Source organism: Ammospiza caudacuta, chromosome 15 (genome assembly GCF_027887145.1).
Source record: "Ammospiza caudacuta isolate bAmmCau1 chromosome 15, bAmmCau1.pri, whole genome shotgun sequence".
NCBI classification, from domain to species: domain Eukaryota; kingdom Metazoa; phylum Chordata; class Aves; order Passeriformes; family Passerellidae; genus Ammospiza; species Ammospiza caudacuta.
In genome coordinates, this window is record NC_080607.1 from 12,778,090 (window position 1) to 12,797,616 (window position 19,527).

A 19,527-nucleotide genomic window follows, 5' to 3' on the forward strand; every position below is an offset into this window, starting at 1 on the left:
CGGGGATGTCCCCATTCTCCCAGCGTGCCGTGTATGAATCTCCTCTCCCTCCCCATCCACCCTGTGCCTGTCTGTGCTGCACCAATGTCCCCTCCTGGCCCTGAGCCCCGTGGGCCAAGCTGACCTGTCCCTGTGGCACCGCAAAACACCCCCTGTGCCTCTGCCATGGGCTCACCTGTCCCTTGGGAGGGCACTTGGGACCCCAACGCTTTGTGCTGTTTGTGCCTCTGCCACGGGCTGTCCTGGCTCAGCCCAGGTGGCCCCTGTGTGTGGTCAGGACCGCGAAGGCTGTGTGTGCTCCTGTCCCCAGTCCCAGCTCGGGGATGCAGGGCTGTGTTTTGTTGCCCCTGTGTGCTCCTGTCCCCAGTCCCAGCTCGGGGATGCAGGGCTGTGTTTTGTTGCCCCTGTGTGCCCCTGTCCCCAGTCCCAGCTCGGGGATGCAGGGCTGTGTGTTGTGGTCCCTGTGTGCCCCTGTCTCCAGTCCCAGCTCGGGGATGCAGAGCTGTGTGTTGTGGTCCCTGTGTGCCCCTGTCTCCAGTCCCAGCTCGGGGATGCAGGGCTGTGTTTTGTTGCCCCTGTGTGCCCCTGTCCCCATTCCCAGCTCGGGGATGCAGGGCTGTGTTTTGTTGCCCCTGTGTGCCCCTGTCTCCAGTCCCAGCTCGGGGATGCAGGGCTGTGTTTTGTTGCCCCTGTGTGCTCCTGTCCCCAGTCCCAGCTCGGGGATGCAGGGCTGCGTGTTGTGGCCGTGCCCAAGCGCTGCCTACACCGGCAGCCTGCGGCGAGTGAGCGGATCCCCAGCCCCCATCCTGGGGCCACGGAGCCGCCTCGCTGTGCCCCGGCGGGCAGGGACCGGGCACCGCGGGGCTGCTGGCGGCCGGTGCCGGTCCCCTCTCAGCCCACCTTAAGGCAGCCGCACACCGGGCTGACCGGAGGACTCTGCCCCGGCGCGGGCGGGGCTGGCTGCGCCCCCGCCACGGCGGGAAGCGGCGCCGCACCGGGGCTGCTGGGAGCCGAAGGGGGTCTCGGAGCTGGGGCCGGCTCCGTCCCTCCCCGGTACCACGGCAACGGAGGCGGCGCGGCGCGGGGGGAGGCGGCTCCGCGCGGCACCGGGGCACGCGCCCGCCCGGGGCCCCGCCGCGGCGGCCCCGTCAGCGGCCCCGAGCCCGCTCCGGTGCCCACGGGTGCGGCGGGGCCGCGGGTCCGTGTCGGTGCGTGCGTGTGCGCTGCCCGCCCGCCGCGGGGGGAGAACGGGGGGAGCCCGGCCTCCTTCCTCATTTTGGGGCTGAGAAGGGCGATTTCCTTCGCCAGCTGCAGTTCTGCTCTTCTTGCTTTTTTTTTTTTTTTTTTTTTTCCTTTTGCCTTTTTTTTTTTTTTTTTAATTTGTTTTATTTATCAAACCCAGCCGCCGAGCCGGGCGCGGGGCCGCGCTCTGAAGCCGCGGGCTCCGCTCCCCGCACCGATGGAGCCGCATCCCCGGGATCCCGGCCGCACCGCCTGGGCATTGCCGTGCCTGCTGCTGCTCGCCCTGCCCGGTAAGCCATGGCTCCTGCCTGCCTTCCTGCTCCTTTCCTAGCCCCGTTCCCCCTTTTCCTTCCCACCCTGCTGCCCTGCTCTGTCCCGTCCTCCCCTTTCTCCCGCTGCTCCTCTCCTCTGCTTTGCCCTGTTTTCCCCCTTTTTTCCACCCTGCTCCTGCCTCCTCTGTCCTGTTTTCCACCTTTCCCTCCCACACAGCTCCTCTCCCTGCTCTTCCCCTGTTTCCCCCCTTTTCCCTGCTCCTCTCCTCTGCCCTGTCCCCCCCTTGTCTCCCTGCCCTGTCCCCCGTTTGCCCCGATCCTCTCCCCGCACACCTCCGGTACCGACATGACGCCGCCTCTCCGCGCACGGTTGCTTTGACCTTTCTGCGGTGACCTAGAGAGCGGCGGTGGCCGAGGGGCTCCCGCAGGGCCCTTGCCTCTTCCCCAACCCAACTTCAAGGCAGGCAGACATGCCCTTTCCCAGCGAGGCAGGGAATTCGGCAGGGGCATGAAGAGGCATGTTGTTCCCACCCATTTGCGAGCACCCCCTGCCAGCTATGGGTGAGGCAAAACTCAGCAAGCAGCCGGAATTCCCACTTGGAGATGGTAGTGGAGAGGGCATGGGGAGGCTCGGTGAGGGCTGACTGTTTTCTCTGGCAAGAACTTGTTTTTCTTGCTGCCCTCCTGCTTCACCCCACAGTGGGCTCTCAGCTGTTGGGCACTGAGGCGGTGGAATTGCAACACCTCTGGCCGTGTAGTCCTGTGTCGCCTCAGGGTGCCCCAGACCTCCCAGGGGTTCATGGCTCCACCAGTCCCTTATAAAAGCTGGGGGACACTGCAAAGGACCAGTCAGAGTGTGCCACTCTTGGCTGTTTCCCTTGCCGGCAGCGGGAAGTCTCTCATCCCACCAGGAACCGAGCCCTGTGCTGACTGCTGCTTTCAAGGATGCTTCCTTTCTAGGGTGTTTCGTTTTGGGTGATTTCGAAGGAATTGCTTTCCCTGCCAAAGAGGGATGGGGTTTTTGAGGCAAACCTGCAGCAATAATGATGCATCTTCAGGAGCATCTCGCTGCTGAGCTTTCTGCTCAATTCCAACCCCATCCCTTTCAGCCAGATCCCACTACAAACAGCCCAGCCCAGGTTCCGCGGGGGAAACCCACATTCTCCCGAGCCCATTGAAATAGTTACCATCAAAGCTTTGCTCGGGCAAAGAGTTGGATGCAAACTTGGGTAGAAAGCTAATGCTTTCAGCACAACGCTCCTTGCTTTGAGTCGCCTGATCACAACTGAGAAGAGTTGGCCCCAAACTGAAAACTCAGGCTGCCGAGAGCCAAGAAGGCTTTGGCGGTGAGCGCGGCTTCCCAGTGAGCCACTGCGATTTCCTGCGTGAAAGAATAGCTCCAGCAAAGCTCCTGAACTTAATTAAATGTGGTCTTGGAGTAAAAACCCCATTTCTTTGAGCCAGCCATGGGAAAAAACCACCCTGGTGTTTTGAAGTGGTTTTCATCCCTGATTTTAGGTGCAAACGTGCACGTCTTTTTTTTCCATATGGCGAATCCCTCCTGGGCCGTGGCTCAAACTGAGCTGAACTCCAGCAGAGTTGGCCCAGGCTCCCACTGCCGGCTGTTCTGACAGCTTCTGCAGAAGTGAGGGGGAAAAGGAAAGGTCCTGGAGGAGACCTTCCTGTGGGGCAAAGGCAGTGAGATGTGGGAAACCAAACAGCAAAGCCCCATTGAGGAACTGTGCCCTGCAGAGCCCTTCCAGGCCAGTCTGTCCCCACAGAGGGTTTCAGCTGTGCTCCACAGAGCCTCTTCCAAAGGGGAATTCAGTTTCCTGCTGGGGCTCTGGCTCTTGGGATGAATTTCTGCTGATGCTGGAGGAGGGGAGCTTGGAAATGGAGGCTGCCTGTGAGCTGAGGCTTCCTCTGATGTCACGGATGTGAAGCACAGCCTTTACTACAGCCCTCCCTGAGCGCCCTGGGGTCTGCTCAGGGCTCAGCAGCTATCCCCAGGGCTCTCCTTGCCTTCCCTAAACAGCAGATTCCAGGCCTTTTATAGGCAGCACCTGTTAGTTTCCGCCCCTGGCAGCCCTGCTGCAGGTGAAATTCCAGCAGGATTATTTTGGGGTTCCCCTGCCCGTTGGCCTGCTCCTTCAGTGAGTGACTGTGGGGCTTGGGATGCCGGTGACCAGCTGCACGTTGTTTCTGGAGCACGCAGCCATCCTGGAGCTCCTTACCCAGCTCCTTCAGAGGAAAAAAAATCTATTTTTACCAGGAAGCATCCAAGCAGCCTCTCCTGAATTAAACCCCGGCCTCTTGCAATCTGTTCAATATCAAATACTTCAAAAGGTGGAATATAGAAAAAAATGTGTCACCGACATGGAAAACTTGCACTGCAGCGAGAGCTGGGATTATTTTGCTCCCAAATTAAACTGAATAAGGGGAAGGAGGCAGGCTCTGCTAGATCGTGCTCCTGCCTCTGCTCTGGGCTGGAAGTGCTCTGGGTCTGCACTGCGAGGGTGCTCCCTCCTACGTGGGAACTGTCAGGTGATGCTTTTCAGGGCTCTAAAACCCTTGGCTAATTCTGGAGTGTAGGATAGAACAGATTACAGGGTCAGAGCACCTAAGTTCCCCATGATCTTGGGGGCAAGAGGATCGTGTTCCAGTCCCTAGTGGTTTGAAATCTAAGGAAAAAGGTATCATCAGGCAGCAGGGGAGAAGCAGGGAAACAATGAAAAATTGTCGTGTCTCATGTTTTTGTGGCCTGAAGCCCCTGAATGTCCCACTCCTGGTGCACAAGCACATCATGAGCTGCTGGGAGGGAGCTTGGCTGGGCTCTCACTCCCACTCCCACTGGGTGAGCCCCTCAAAAGGGGAAGGAAAGGGATCAGCTGCATGTGAGGAGAAGCTGTGTTCAGGGAGAAAGAGGAAAGAAGCTTTGGTGGAAACTTTGCATTTTCTAACTAATGTATTCTGGGGTTTTCTGCCAACTTCCCCTTTGTGTTTTCCCTTTGGGGTGGAGGGGTGGGAGCATTGCTCGGAGCTGCTGCAGGGGGTTGGGGTCGTTCTGAGTGGGAAGGGGTCAGGCTGATCCTGGTTGGGGTGATGGATGCAGGCAGTAGGTGGAGGAGCCAGGTATGGGGTGGTCCTGGTTGGGGTGTTTTGTGGTGGATCTGGCTGTGTGTGTCATAGAGCAGAAATCAGAACAGGGTGGTCTGAGCAGAGCTGGGTGAGGGTCTCTGAGGCAGCAGAGCAGAATATGTGGGAAAATACCCCAAAGCCCCATTTCAGTCCTGTCTGAGGGGCTGCCTGGAGCCTCATGGTGTGACTCTTGTGCAGTGACCAAGAGCTGCCAGTGAAGCCGGCAGCATGAAGCCCTTTTTCCCCTCGATCCTCTGGGAGCAGCAGCAGTCAGGAAAGCAGGAAAGCACCTTGCATCCTATCCCTGGACAACAGCACGCTCTGTGCCTGCTAATCCCTGCGCAGGGCAGGTGGGCACGCTGCTGCCCCGGTGAGGAGGGAATGTGAGCTTGGGCTGTGGAATGCATACAGACCTTCCACTTGTGGCTGCAAATCTGCACCCTGGGAGAGATCCCTGCTGCTTGCAGGGGTAAATCCCTGTGGCTCCAGGAAGGCAGGACCTTTGTGCCAAGGTGGTGGGGAGCCCTTGCTGCCCACCAGCCACAGGCAGGGCACCCAGCCACGGTCAGCTCAATGTTCCACTGCAGTCAAGAAATGAACTTTGGAGTTGAGCAGTGCCCACCCTGACACTCTTTGGTGTTGGGGTCAGCTCTGGGGCCCCAAAGCAGGCACTTGCCCAGCTCTCCCCCTCAGCACACCATGTGCCTCATGGGGAGATGGGCAGATGGAGAGAGGGAGGATGAGGAGGAGGCGCTCGGCTGGCTCAGGTTCGGCTGTGTGGGGCCGTGCAGGGGACCCTCATGGGGGTAACCACTCCATAGAAGTTGCTTTTGCAGAGGGGAGCAGTGAGTAACTCACTCATCACAGGGCACAGTGAGTGGTGAGGGTGGCCCTGGCTTCCTGCTCCTGTGGCTGCACATGGGACGTGTTCCTTGCTGTGCTGAGTGCCACCAGCTAATAAGCTTTGTTTGCCCAGTGTGGTGGAGCCAGTGCTTGGTGTTGTGGCCCCCTGGGTACCTGGGAGGGCTGGGGGTGCCAGTCTCTGTGCCTGTGGCAGCCTGGTCCCTGCCTGTGTCGCATCCACGTGCAGTGGGTTGGCATGAGACAGATGATGTGATGATGCTTCTGTGCTTGTGAACTTCCTCTGTGTGTTTCTCAACCATTTCTTGCAAAAGGTCTCTCGGCAGCAGGAGATGGAGAAGTTCAGGAGCTGCCACAGAAGCAGATCTGGTGGTGTTTGCCCCGTGTCAGTGCTGCATTCAGCACATGGAGTGCACGAGGCCTCTGCTCCAGGGCTGCTCCCCACAATTTTGGTGTCATCTGAGAAACACAGGGCTGCCTTGCAGGTGCCCAGGGCACCACTGCTCAGGTGCAGGACCAAGGCTCAGAGTCAGTGACTCATCTGGACATGACACAAACCAACTCTGTCCCTCTGTGCTTGTTTTGTGGGAAGAACTTGTTCTCATGTTGAATGCTGCTGGTGTGTTAACCCTGACATGGCTTCAAAGGGAAACATCAAGGCCTGAAGGTTTTGGCTGAGGATGCTGTGGACTGATGCCCTGGGCAAAAAGCCTTTAACTGGGGCAGTCTGGAGAAACTGCTCCTGGTAATTCTGACCATGGAGATTGAATAATTCCAGACACAGTGGAACAGTGAAAACATCTGTGGGTACAGCACATACCGCTGTGAGTCAGGAGGGATTAACAGCTGCCAAAAATCAGCTCCGGTCTCTGTGACAGCCAGCTGTGGCCAGAGGGGTCAGAGCAGCTTGTCCTGCAGCAGGTCCTCCTGGGAGCATCCAGCCAGAGATTGTCCTGCTGGGTCCCAAGGGAAGCCTTGGCACGAGTTGTTGTCCTGGATTTCCCTGAGAGGAGGCTGTAGCCAGGTGGAGGTCATTCTCCTCTCCCAAATAACAAACAACAAGACAGGAGGCTTCAAGTTGTACAGGGGAGGTTTAGGTTAGATATTTGGGAAGAGTTCTTCACTGAAAGGGTAAGAGGGCTGTCCAGGGCAGTGGTGGGGTCACCATCCCTGGAGGGATTTAAAAGATGTGTGGATGTGGCACTTGGGGGTCGTGGTTTGGTCAGGGGCTTGGCAGTGCTGGCTTAATGGTTGGGCTCAGCGATCTTAGGGCTTTTCCAGCCTAAAGGATTCTGTGATTCCATGATTCTGCTGTGAGGGATGTGGGGTGCTGGTCCATGTGCTCCCCGTGCTGCTCAGCATTACCTGCTCAAACACTGAGATCTCTGTGTGACTGTGACACTGGTTCTGGGTGCCACGGCCACCTGTCACCAGCAGGTGGATCCAAGTGGTTCCTCCACTTCTCTCCCCATGCAGCTTAAAAAAATGTTCCTTTAGGCAGTGACCAGGACTGAAATCTTATGTGAATTTGGTTGCAATAACTATATTGGCATAGGAAGCACTGACAAAACTAACCCCTGGGTAACCCATGGGTGTGTAGTGAGGGTTATTTGGGATGTTTCTGTCTGTCTGTGCAGGGAGGTGTGGCACAAGTGACTGGGTTAGGGACCAGTGGAATGGAGATGCTCCAAAGGTGATGTCTCCCTGTGCTTGCTGCTGAGCAGGAACAGCACCTGCTTGGCTGGCATTGGTGGGAGATTGGCTGTGCTGTGCTAGGATCACCAGGGCTGGGATCCCATGCAGAAATGGGACAGATTCAGGATAGAAAATGCAGTGTCACATTGGTGATGGGAGCTGGCTCTTTGGAGCACCTCATTTTGTGTGCTTCTTTCTCCTGGCTGACAAAGCCAGGTTGCTGTGGGAGGCAGCCCAGCGTGCTGGAGACACGGGCAGCTGGGATGTGCTCCATCTGTACAGGGCTCAGCACAGTCACCAAGCAAAGCTCTGTCCAGCTCTGCTGCCAAGCCCTGCAGGCAGAGCAGTGTGGCCACAGCCCATCACCTGGGGTGCCCAGCCTGTCCAAGGGCTGGGAGAACCATCAGGAGTCTGGATGTGTGGTACCAGGCAAGACTTGGTCTCTTTTTTCTCTAGGTGTGGATGCCCAGGCGGGTCAGGACTTCGCTCTGCAGCAGCCCCAGGCCAAGGTGACGGTGACAGCGGGGGACAATCTCACCCTGATCTGCACCACGTCTGGAGCTGCTGGACCAGGTCCTGTGATGTGGCTGAAAGGCTTGGGCAGTGGGAACAAGACTGTCTATGACCCCAATAACAGGGATCCCTCCTCCCGTGTGACGGAGGCAGTGCGTGAGTCAAACACAAACTTCACCATCCACATCAGGAACGTCCAGCCTGAGGACATGGGCACCTACTACTGTGTGAAGTTTGTCAAGAATGCCTTTGGTGCTGATGAGTTCTTTAGGCATGGCAGTGGCACCGAGGTGACTGTGCAAGGTGAGTGGGGCTCCTGGAGCAGCTCCTGCAGGGAGCCACCCAGCGGGCTCTGCTCAGCTGGAGCAGGGATGGGGAAGGGGCTCAGGGCTGCTCCAGGAGAGGATCCCATGGGCCATCCCCGTGCCCTTGTGTGAGACTCTGCTCCAGGCAGGCCCAGGGCTGGGCAGGGGGCAGAGCCCGGTCTGAGGGCCCCGTGCTTCTCCCCACAGCCAAACCCAGCACCCCGCTCGTGTCCGGGCCTGAGCAGAGAGCAAGGCCGAACGACTCAGTGCCTTTCACCTGCACGACTGGAGGGTTCTTTCCTGACAAGATTGACGTGAAATGGTTCAAGAACAGCAACCCCATGACGGCTAAGCCACCCCAGGTCACTCAGACGAGGATGAAAACCTACAACATGTCCAGCACAGTGCAGGTGACCCTGCAGAAGGACGATGCCCGCTCGCAGATCACCTGTGAGGTGTCACACCCCACGCTGCAGGCCCCGCTGCAAGGGAGATTCGAGCTCAGGAGGGTGCTGAGAGGTGAGGGCTGGGGGCTCACATGGGGGTGCTGCTCTGTGGGGCTGGGGTCCCTGGGAGGAGGGCAGGGCACCCTGTGGGGCACAGCAAACACCGAGCTCTGCTTCTCTTCCCAGTTCCTCCCAGCATCGAAGTGCGCGCTGAGCCGAACCCTGCTGAGGTGAACAAGACCGTGGCCTTCACCTGCCTCCTGAAGGAGTTTTACCCAGATAAGGTGTCCATTTCCTGGCTGGAGAATGGGATTGAGATAAAGGGGCAGAACCTCTCCAGGCCACTGGAGGTGTCCCGGGGCTTGTTTGAGCTGAGAAGCCGGGTGGAGGTGCAAGCGACGGAGGAGAAAAACGGGTCCACGATCACCTGCAGGGTGGTGCACGATGGCCAGGCCCCTGCCAACGACTCAGCCGTCCTGTGGATCTCCAACCCAACCCTGGGAGGATTGAGCAACGAGTTCCAGATTAATAAAGGTGCATCAGAGCTGCTGGGATGGGGTGCTTGGCAGGGTGGCTGTGTGGTGTCACCCCTGAGGAAGCTCAAAGCCCCAGTCAAAATCTGGTTAAAGGACCAAATCTCCATATCGCGGGCTGGTGGATATGCCAGTGGCAGGCACTGAGCTGTCCTGCTTGGTGCTTCATGCATCACTGGGCCAGTCGCAGTTGTGAGGCTGCTGGGACTGGGTGGTACCACGTTCCTGGGCCATGGTGACCTTTTTGTTGGTGTTTCAGATGATATGCTCATCTACATCGTGGTGGGTGTGGTCTGCACCGTGCTGGCCCTGCTGGTGGCTGCCATTCTGTACCTGATCCGGACCAAGCAGATCAAGGGTAAGGGAGCCAAGTGTGGGGCAGGGAGGCAGCTGCTCCCAACCCCATTTTTCCTCTCTTTCCCATGTGTTTCACATTGCTCCATTGGACAATAACTCCTGGCAGTGCAGCTGCAGGTCCTACCCAGTGGGGTGATGGATAGAGCTGCCCAGGTTGTTTGAGGCTGCAGGGAAAACTCTGGCTGGTCTAAATCCTGCCCTGCACCTCCTGTGCTCCCCCAGGAGCAGTCCTGAATGAAATTGATTGAAACTCCAGGGAATTGCAAGCACTTGCCTCTGGGAAAAGATGTGTCCTTGTCCTTGAAGCAGTCTCTGCATGTGTTCTCTGTGCCCAGGGAAATGGGGCATTTATCTTGTTTCCTGAATTATTTTTTCCCTAATTTTTTCCTTCTCTTTCAGCAGGTAAAAGCTCACCGTCTGCCAGGTGAGTGCAAATCTCTTCTAGTCACCGGGTAACCTGTGGGTACTCTGAGCTGGATACCTCCAGTCCACAGAGTCCCTCAGGACTGGGACAGAGCTATATCCCCAAAACTTGTGAAGGGGAAGGCAGGAGCACAGTCTCTGCCCATCTCCCCAGCTGGGGTTCTGAGGATTTTTTGCTTGTGGTGGGGATGAGCAGAATGGTGGGAGCTGGTCTCTGGCCAGCAGAGAGGCAGCTGTACCAGCACAAGCCAATGTTCAGGACCTGTCTTGTTGGGTGCAGCTGCACGGACCTTGGCTTGCATCTGACCTCCATCACCAGGGAAAGGGCAACAGGACCCTCCATCCATCTGACTGTTTTTGTTCCTCCTTCCAGGTTACATGAGCCAGAGAAGAGCAGCGAGGCCACAACCCAGGTGGGTCATGCTGGGACTGGGGAGGGAGGGTGGCTGGGAGCCACTGGAGATGGCAGTGGAGGGTGGTGGTTCTCAGTGAAACATCTCAGTGTCTCCACTCTGTGGCCAGAGGTGGAAGACAGGCTGCCCCAGGAAGAGCATAGCCACTTCCCAGAATCTTTTCTGCCTTCACCCTCCCTCCTCCTCCTCCTTCTCCTTCTTCTTCTCCTTCTCCTCCCAGTAAAGTCTGGGTTGGTGCTGCCTGGAGAACCAGCTGTGCGATAGCCAGCCAGGCTATTTGTGGAGTTATTTTGCATTTGGTGACGCAGCTACGAGCGAAGTCGTGATCAGCAGCAATCTGTCCATCCCACCCAGGCTCTGCCAGCTCCCACGTGGGCATCACTGGGCAGTCTGGCCTTGCTGGGATGCAGTGGCTTCAGTGACAGCTCTGGAATTGTGGCAGTGGTTTTGAAGCCAGAGCAGGGTGATGGGATGGCTCACGATGTGAAGCTATAGCACGGGGTAGAGCATGGCTTCAGGGTGGTGGCTGCTGGCATTGTTCCCCCATAGAAGCAAGGTTGAGGTGCCCCAGGCCAAACTGCAGTGGGACTGACTCCAGAACAGGGCTGTGGGTCCAGGGGCATCGTTCTAGAGGAGGAACTCTTGGTGCCTCATGCAGGAATCCGACCCCAACAACCTGACCTACGCGGACCTGAACTTCGACAAGGAGAGGAAGAGCATCCAGCGGATGGTGGAGATGAGCCAGCAGTCGGAGTACGCCTGCATCCAGAGCAACCAGGCGCCCAACGGCGACGACAACCTCACCTACGCCGACCTGGACATGGTGCACCTCAGCAAGGCGCCCAAGCGGCCGGCCCCGCGCCCCGAGGAGGCTGGCTCCGAATATGCCAGCGTCCAGATCACCAGGAAGTGAGCAGTGGCTGCAGGGACCCCCTGTCCTGCCGGGAACAGCTCTGCTCCTCCCTCAGACTGTTCTCTTGGAAGCAGCGGGAGCGATGTGAGGATGCGCTGCGGTACCTGTGTTTTAGGATGGAAATGGAGCCCGCAGTACTTGTGGGGGTCTTCTCCCATCCAGAGAGACATGATTTTTGGGGGCAGTTTGGTCCTGGGGCTGCCAGCTCCATCCTTTCAGGACCCCCATCAAGGGTTGCTCAACCTCAGTGTGCCGGGTTTGCCCGTGAGCAGATTCAGCCAGCGGAGCTGCAGCTCCTTGGGAAGCTCCAGCTGGGCTGAGGGGACAGGTACAGTGCCTCCACACCAGCTCTCATGGGGATGCCCCTGCCTGGCCCACGGCTCCCCAGGACCAGCAGGGTCCCCACACTGCCTTCTGGGGCTCTGCCACCACGCCTGGACACCAAACTCTGGCTTTAAAGGAAGGACCCGAGTGTCCGCCTCTCTTCCCAAGTGTCCCTTCTGCGGGACCTCTGTCTCGCCACAAGGCCAAGAGGCTGGAAGGCCAACGAGCCAAGGCCCCCGCCCTGCCGTCCAGGGGAGCTCCAGGTCTGGCTCCTCAGCACCAAGCATCCTCCTCATCATCATCACCACCTTCCTGTGCTCAGCCTTGCCCTGCCCTGGGACCCACCAGCGCTGCCCCAGGCTTGTACAAAGCGTGCGAGGGCCCCCCCAGCCTGGCTCCCCCCGGGAGCTCCCCGCAGGTACCGTGTAACATGTTTTGACTGTTTGACATGTAACTGTTAATTTTTAGAGCTGAAACCCCCAATGTTTTGTGTTGTACGTGGGTGTACTGCTGTGTACTTAACACTAGAATAAGATGTGCAAAATTAAGACCGAGGCCTCAGTAAAGAATTCCCCAAACCCTACAGAGTTTATAAGAGACTTCTATGCTCCCCCCACCCCAGCTCTGTCTTGGGGGCCAAGCAGGCTCCCCCTAGCCCGCCCATGGGGACAAATGTCTTCCCTGTGCCCCCTGCCTGGGCCACTGTGTGGAGTCTGACCCTCTGTTGGCTCCTGCAGCAGTGGAAGTGCAGGGGGCTTGAGGGCACCTGGGGTCCTTGGGGTGCTTTGGGAGCAATGTGACTGCTTGTACAGACATTTTTTTGTTGTTGTTTTTCTTTTTTTTTCTTTTTGCTTGCAAGATATTTTTATAATAAAAGTGAAAAGTGCTGTGCTGCTCCCGCACATGAGCGTGTCCCTGTGCTCAGGGGGGTCACCTTGGCACTGGGGCTGCAGGGTGGGCTTGGGGGTCTGTGTGTCCTGCAGGGAGGAGGAGAGGAGGGCTCGTCCTGCACAGCCCTGTCATGTGAGCTGGAGGGGGGGAAGAGAAGGCAGGAGGTCAAGGCTGGGATGGGGGCTGTGGTGCTGGTTCCCTTGGGCACCATGAGGGAGGGGAGCAGTGCACCCCATGGGCAGGGAGCTGAGCTGGGGTGCCCAGACTGGTGTGCAGGCAGGCTGGCTGCTGGCTCCAGCCTGTGCTGTGAGTGAGCTGAGTGTTCAGTGCTCTGCAGTGACCTCCCCCCTCTCCCAACATGGAGCTGGTGCCTGGGCTGTGTCTGGGGCATGAACTGTCTCACCAGAGTCCGGAACTGCCATGTGGGGCTACAGAGACACTCAAAAGGGAACTTGCTGCCCAGGCTGGGTTTCCTCGGTGCTGAGCTGCTGCTGGAGGGGTCACTGAGCAGAAAAGGGACAGTTTGCCCCCTGCCCTCAGCACAACTGCCCCTTCCCAGCTGGGCAGCAGTGGTGATTCCCAAGGGAGTCTCCCCTTGCCAGCACCCTACACACCCCTGCAGCAGGCTGAGCATGGCTTGCTCAGCTGAGATGGCTCTGTCACCCCCAGGATATGGCTCCAGAGGTGTCTGGGGTCCCACATTCCTTTTGGCACCCATGGCCCAGGAAGGACACCACCCGTGTGCTGCCTGCAGCTCTCACAGCCAGCACCCCTGGCCCATCTGGGCACCCCAGTTTGGGGTGCTTGCTCTGCCCTGCAGAGCACACTCAGCACCCAGATGGCTTCAGCTTCGTTGGCATCTGCCTTTTATTGACTGCGGGGGGAGTTGGGTGTTGGGGCTTGGGGCTGACCCTGCCTCTGGAGTCGCTCTTGGAGGGGGAGCCCAGGGGCACCAGGAGGGTGCTGGGATCGGTGGGACACTGTGAGAGGCTCGGGGAGGGGAGTGAGGGCTGGGCTCAGCACTGCTTGAACACCTGGTGATGGTGCTGTGGTTCCACCAGCCACCTCTGCCCGTGGCCTCCCTGGTCCTGCCCTGGTTCATCCTTCCCAGTGCTCGGAGCCCCCTGCCCTGTAGCTCAGCTCTGGTGGTTTGCAGACCCTGCTGTGCTCCGGCGGCCACGGGAGGATGGAGGATCTGTGTCCCCAGCAATACCCCCGGGAATCCTGGGCTGGGCCACAGCCACTCCACCAGCAGCCAGAGTGGCACTGTCCCCTCCTGCACACAGGATGGGCAGAGGGACAATGGGACGGAACTCACGGTCCCCTGAGCGAATGAGGCAAGGGTGACACCGGGCTGGGCAGGGGACAGGGCTGGGGGCGATGGCACGGTCGGGGTGGCAGTGGCAGTGTGGGGAGCCATGCCTGGCGCTATAGGTCTGAGACCTCCCCTGAGTAGGCGCTGGGGTCCTCGTCCGACCGCGTGGTCACCTTGAACTGCCGCCGCAGGAAGCCCCCGTAGCGCTTCTGATTGTCCCACTTGAGCTTGGGCCGGATGCGGCGCAGGAAGCCCCCGTAGCGCTTGTGCAGCTCCGGCCCCTCGGCCCCCGTGGGCTCCTCGTCCCCGTCCCCGTCCCCTGCCGGCCCCGGGTAGTCCTCGGGGGCCGCTCGCTCGCCCGGCTTGCGGCCGAAGCCCCCGGACTTCTTGCTGAGGCCGCCCTTGCTGTGAGCGTTCTCGCGGAGCAGGGACAGCAGCTTCGCCTTGGACATCATCTTCATGAAGCCCCCGTAGCGCTTGGCCGGCGCTGGTGGCAGCTCTGCAGCGCCCAGAGCCTGCTCTGGCTCTGCCTCATGCTCCTCTGCCTCCTGTGGGGACGGCTCTGTCCCCTCGGCCAGGGCCACCAGCGGGGCCAGGAGCGCCAGCGCCTTCCTGCACATCTCCCACTCGGGGCCGGGTGACAAGGAGCCCTGGCATTCCCACAGGCACATCTGTAAAACAGCGGCCACAGGTGCTCGGGGTGAGCCCCTGCCTTCCTCCCACCCCACCCCGAGCCCAGGGGTCCGTGCCCACCGTGCCGCTCAGCTCGGTGAGAAGCCAAATTTGCACAACCCCAGCACCCTGGGATGCCTGTGACCAGCACACCAGGTGCCACCCAGCTCTGCCACCCCGCACCCGTGGCACTCCACTGCTGTGGCTCCCTGGCTCCCGTGGGGCCGGCACTCACCAGGGGCTGGACGCTGCTCTCGGCACCGCGGCTCTGGGCTGCGCAGAGGGAGCACTGGGTGACACAGTCGGCAGATGCCACCGCAGACAGGGACAGGCAGAGTGCCAGTGCCAGTGCCCACCGTGCCATCTTGCCCTGCAGACGCTGCCTGGAGTGGGGAAGACAGCACAGAGCCTGTCACCATCCCTGTGCCAGCTCTGGGGGCCATCACCACTCCAGAGGCACTGGGCACCTACCACCTCCATCTGTGAGCTGCTCCTGGGATCATACACAGGGACCTGTGCCTGTGCCCACTCCCACATGACTCACCTGTGGGTGCTGCTCCCAGCAAGGACACCACAGGATGGGACCCCTTACCCTGGCTGCAGCCTGGTCCTTGGCACAAGCCCAGAGCCATTGCCAGCCCCTGGTGGCCACCAAGTCAATGTGGGTAGGACCACAGTATTGCATCTCGTATCTCATCTCATCTCATATCTCAGTTCCTCTCCATCTCTTACCATACAATTAAAAAGAAAAGTCCCTTTTTTCCCCCAGCACTGGGTTTCTCTGTGGTTGCCACGTCTGCACGGCGCAGGCAGATGAATCACCAGCTCTTCCCCTTGGCTCTGGGGAAAAGAGCCCCAGCAAACGGAGCTGTGGCAGCAGGTGGATGGGGGGATGCCATGGCCCAGTGTGGACTCACCCAAGGCTGCTGTACCCCACACCAGGGCAGCCTCATCTCCCCTCCCTCCCACCCACCAAGTCTGCTGGGCTGGTGCATCAGGAGAAGGGGAAAAGGAGGACTCTGGGTTCCAGCCTACCTGCAGACCACCATTGCCATCCTCCAGATGTTTGAGAGCCTCTGGCCTCTGTGGATGGACGAGGACACTGTGCTCAGCTAGGAGAGGGGCTCTGCAGGTGGCAGTGCTAAACCTGACCCTGGCTGAGGCTGGAGGGGCCCCTGCCAACCCCAGCAGCAGTGCCACAGGATCACGGTGCCACTGGGACCATGATAGCCCTGGAGTAAGAGCCAGCCCCAAAGGGGTGCACTGGCTGCAAACCCCTGCCCGCCTCCATTGCTGCTTTTATCTAGGGTGGGTAAGGCATGACCCAGAGGGATCTGTTACACATTAATGACGCATATTAGAGACTATTGTGCTCTCCAGCAGTAGCAGCTAATGTACTGTAATTGGTACTGATGAAGAATTGTTAATGCCACAGTATTAATTCATGCTGGATTAAAATTTAATTTAAATTATCTGCACCATCGTGTGTCGAGCTGTCTGCATTCCTTGGCTGCACAGCCACCAGCTCCGTGAATCCTCGCAGTGCCCTGGCAGTGTGGCAGGGCACGGGATGGCAGCTGCCCAGCATGGCAGGGGCACGGTGGGACCTCAGCCAGCCTGGACTCTGACACGGAGACAGTCCCTTATGGCATCAGGGCCACCGAGACCGCAGAGAGGAGCGAGGACGTGCCCGCCGCACAGGTAGGTGCCAGCTGCAGCTCCAGGGGGAATGAAGCTCCGATAAAGAGCTGATAACTGCTTCTCCGAGCCCCGCCGGGAACCTTTTCTTTCCCTTTCCCCACCCGCTCCCCTCCCTTGCTCCTCCGCTGCCGGTGTGCCCGTGGGTGCCGCCAGAGCAGCACACAGGGACGGCACCGGGCACGTTCCCATGCTGGTTTGTCTGACACTGCACAGTTCAGACCTCTGGCATTCCAGACACGGTGTGTCCCATCCCTGTCACCCTACTGCCGACGGGGGATTTCATGGCACTCAGGGGAGCTGCAGTTCCCTGAGCACGGCGTGGCCAAGGACACCCTGGGACACCCCACTGCAAATGTACCGTGTCCAGGTGGTGCCACAAATGCCCCAGCTCCTGGAGCTGGGGTGAGGAGGACTGGGAAAACGGGAGCAGGAAAAGGGGAAGAAAACAAAGGGCTTTGGACAAAAGAGGAAAGAAGCAGCGGAGAGGAAAAAGCGAAAAGAACACAAAGGGAGGAAGAAGAAAAGCAGAGTTCGAGCTCAATCCTGCGTTACCTGCAGGAGCCCAAGGCTCCGGAGCCTTTCTTCCTGCAGGAACACCTTGCAAGGACCAAGGCAGGGTCTGGCAATGCCAGCAGTGAGTCCCAGCCTCTGTGGCCACTCTCAGCACATCCTACCTGTGCCAGATGCCTGCTGATTTCCCTTCCTCCCCTGTCCCATTTCCACTTCAAATACCAGGCTTTGCTTTGGAAAACCCCCAAGCATCATCCATGCACCCCAGGGGCCAATTACAGACCTGGTGACCCAAGGAGGGATGAGGAATCAGGACTGTGTGTACCGGACAGCAGAGACTGGCCCCATCCTGACTAACCTGTGATTATACCTAACAAAGGATGTGAACAGCTCTCCCACACTGAGCAGATCCCTCCTCCCACACAGGTCCAGTTTCACAGGTTTGGGTCCTGCACATAGTTCTGGTGGAGAAGAACAATCAACCTTCCAACATCTCCTTTCCTCACCTCCAAAAAATTTCCTGGAAACACCATCAGGACAAGGCTTCTCAAAAAAGCTGGTAACTTTTGGAATAGAATCACTCAAGCACTGCAGCCACACTGCTGCTTGAGCCAAGAAGGGGGAGAGAGAACCCCCCATCCTCTCTGCCCACTCCCTTTGCCCCTCCAAGCCCTGGGTGATTCTGCCAGGATGGCAGGCACAGCATCAGCACAGAAATGAACCCCAGCAGAGCTCTGGACTGCTGCTCACGGGCTCTGAAACCACTCAAGGGACAGGAGGGAGCTACAGCCATGTGGAAGCTCCCCAAAATAACACAACTCCAACCACAAGCCACTCTCAGCAGTGCTGTTCTTAAACTGTTGCTTTTTGGGGAGCAAGAGCGATGCCCTGATGGTGCCCTCGCAAGGGAAGGGGGATGCCACCCCCGGCAGCCCTACCTGCCGCTGCTCCCCGTCCCGCCGAGCACCCGCTTCGCCAAGTCAGGACGGCTCGTGGCCGGTGGCTGTCCCTCCACGGGCGTCAGGCTGCGCCAGTCATCGGTGGCAAGGCCACACTGGCAGGTGGCCCAGCGGTGCCGCCCCGGTTGCCCACCGGACTCGCCGCCGGCTGCCCACCGGACTCGCCGCCGGCTGCCTCTCACCCCGCTTTTATGGCCACGGAGTCTCCTCCTGCGGCGGGGCCCGGCTGTGCGCGGCGGCAGAGCCAATCGGGGCGAGGGAAGCTGTGAATAATCAGCCCCGCAGCATCCTCGCCACCTCCCCAGCAGGCTCGCCCGCACCGCCGAGGCCTCCCCGCAGCCCCCGGCCGCCCCGGGAATCGGGGTGCGCATCCCACTACTGCTCGGAGACATCCATCGTGCCCTGCCTCGGTCCTCGGGGCTGAAACGCCTGCCCCAGACAAGGAAGGTGGCAGAGGACTGAGGTCTGTCCATCTTCCCCCACAGCTGCGTCCCAGAGGGGTTTGGCTGCTGGGGGTGTGAATCCCCTGGGCACCGAATTCAAATCATGTCCAAGAAGGGTGGAGGGGGAAAGGTGAATCCCTGACCTGCTCTCACGCTGCTCCCCAGGCTGGGGAGAGGCACTGTCCTCAAGTGAGCCCATCCAGAGCTGCAGGAAGGGAGAGAGGGTCTTCACGCCCCGGGAAAGGGATGTCCCAACCCACCCAGCCTAGCTGCTGTCAGTGAAAAAGCCTTTGCATAGAAACCCCCCAAGCTCGGCAATGCCAGGGTTCAGAGCGCAGCTCCACATCTCCCTGAACCCCCTCCTCATGAGGGCAAACACTGAGACGAGCCAAAGAGGCAGGGGAGCTGGGTGAGGGGAAAAAGACACCCCTACTTTCCCCACTCAGCCCTGATTCCTGTTCTCACACATTTCCAAGTCTGATCTGGGGATAAAGGCGAACAGCAGTGGGGCAATGACAGGCAATCCCCGATCCCCTGCAGCTCTGTCCCACTGCACCATGTCACAACAGACATGGGGGGCGGGGGTCCGAGGTGCAGACCCCACAGGACATCCTGTGCGGGCCCCCACACCCCGGAGGGTGCAGACACATCCCCCGCGCCGCTGGCAGTGCAGCCAGTCCTCTCGCCTTGAAGATGGAGCTATTTTTATCGGAGCTCAAGAGGGATGTTTCCCAGCAACCTGCTGTTCTCCCAGCTCGAACACCAGCTGCTGGACCTGGTGCCCCCCTTGCTCAGCCCTCCCAGCACTGCTGAGGGAAGTGGGGGCCATCGACGCGGCTGGGACCCTCTGCTGGGCGCCCGGCAGCCACGGCAACCTGTGCCCGTGGTTCTCTGTCAGGGCTGGTGATCGGGTCCGTCGGCATCCTTGAAAAGCAGGCGGGACCCCAGGCTTTTGTCTGGAGGTGGATTTTAACTCATCCGGGCTGGGCTGTGCCAACACGGAGGGACCAAGGGAGCAGGGCAGACCCTGCAGCCCCCTCAGGGCCAAGGGAGGAACCCACCCCTCCATCCCTGGCGCTGCAGCGAGGGCGGATGGAGCTCAGGCCCCGCAGGGGCAGAGGGCGGCCACGGCCCCGCCTCGCTGTGTCGGGCTGTGCTGGGCTGGGCAGGCACAGAACAAAGCTGAGAAGAACAAAACGCATCTGCAAACGACCACAGCACCCCGGGCGAGGGGCTGTGGGCAGCCCTCGGGCAGTTTAACCCTTGCTGCTGGGACTGATGGCTGTGCGGGCACCACAGACACGGCGGGGTGGAGCATTTCTACACCAAAGCCAATATTTTTATATCAATATGTGTAAATGTATATATGCACCCAGCGGCCTGGGGTGCAGTCACCTCCCCGCACAGGGTAATTGCACACGAGGGAGATGTGTTAGAGATCGAACAAATCCCCAGGACGCAGAGGGAAAAGTCGTTTGGAATGAGGCTCCTTCCCTTTGCTCCGGGTGGGAGGTCGAATTACTCCTGTCCCCAGAGCGAAGTGCCACCGATCCACTGAGCTGGGTAAGAGGGTCCTGCACGGGTCCAGGGCGTGGAGGGTG

The 19,527-nt window shown here is 59.4% G+C and overlaps 2 protein-coding genes across 2 annotated transcripts; one reads left to right on the plus strand and one right to left on the minus strand.

The window, feature by feature from the left end:
• The first annotated feature begins 1,459 nt into the window (after positions 1-1,459).
• LOC131564306 (tyrosine-protein phosphatase non-receptor type substrate 1-like) lies at positions 1,460-12,283 on the plus strand. The gene is made up of 8 exons (XM_058814689.1): positions 1,460-1,532; positions 7,665-8,024; positions 8,234-8,545; positions 8,659-9,006; positions 9,265-9,363; positions 9,762-9,786; positions 10,159-10,198; positions 10,857-12,283. Exons 1-8 carry the CDS (start codon positions 1,460-1,462, stop codon positions 11,109-11,111), a joined length of 1,512 nt encoding a protein of 503 aa, XP_058670672.1. The 3' UTR covers positions 11,112-12,283.
• Positions 12,284-13,754: 1,471 nt separating this feature from the next.
• PDYN (prodynorphin) lies at positions 13,755-17,645 on the minus strand. The gene is made up of 3 exons (XM_058814696.1): positions 17,463-17,645; positions 14,549-14,696; positions 13,755-14,312 (listed from the first exon to the last, which is right to left on the minus strand). The coding sequence occupies exons 2-3, from the start codon at positions 14,675-14,677 to the stop codon at positions 13,755-13,757; spliced, it is 687 nt and encodes a 228-aa protein (XP_058670679.1). The 5' UTR covers positions 14,678-14,696; positions 17,463-17,645.
• Positions 17,646-19,527: the final 1,882 nt, after the last annotated feature.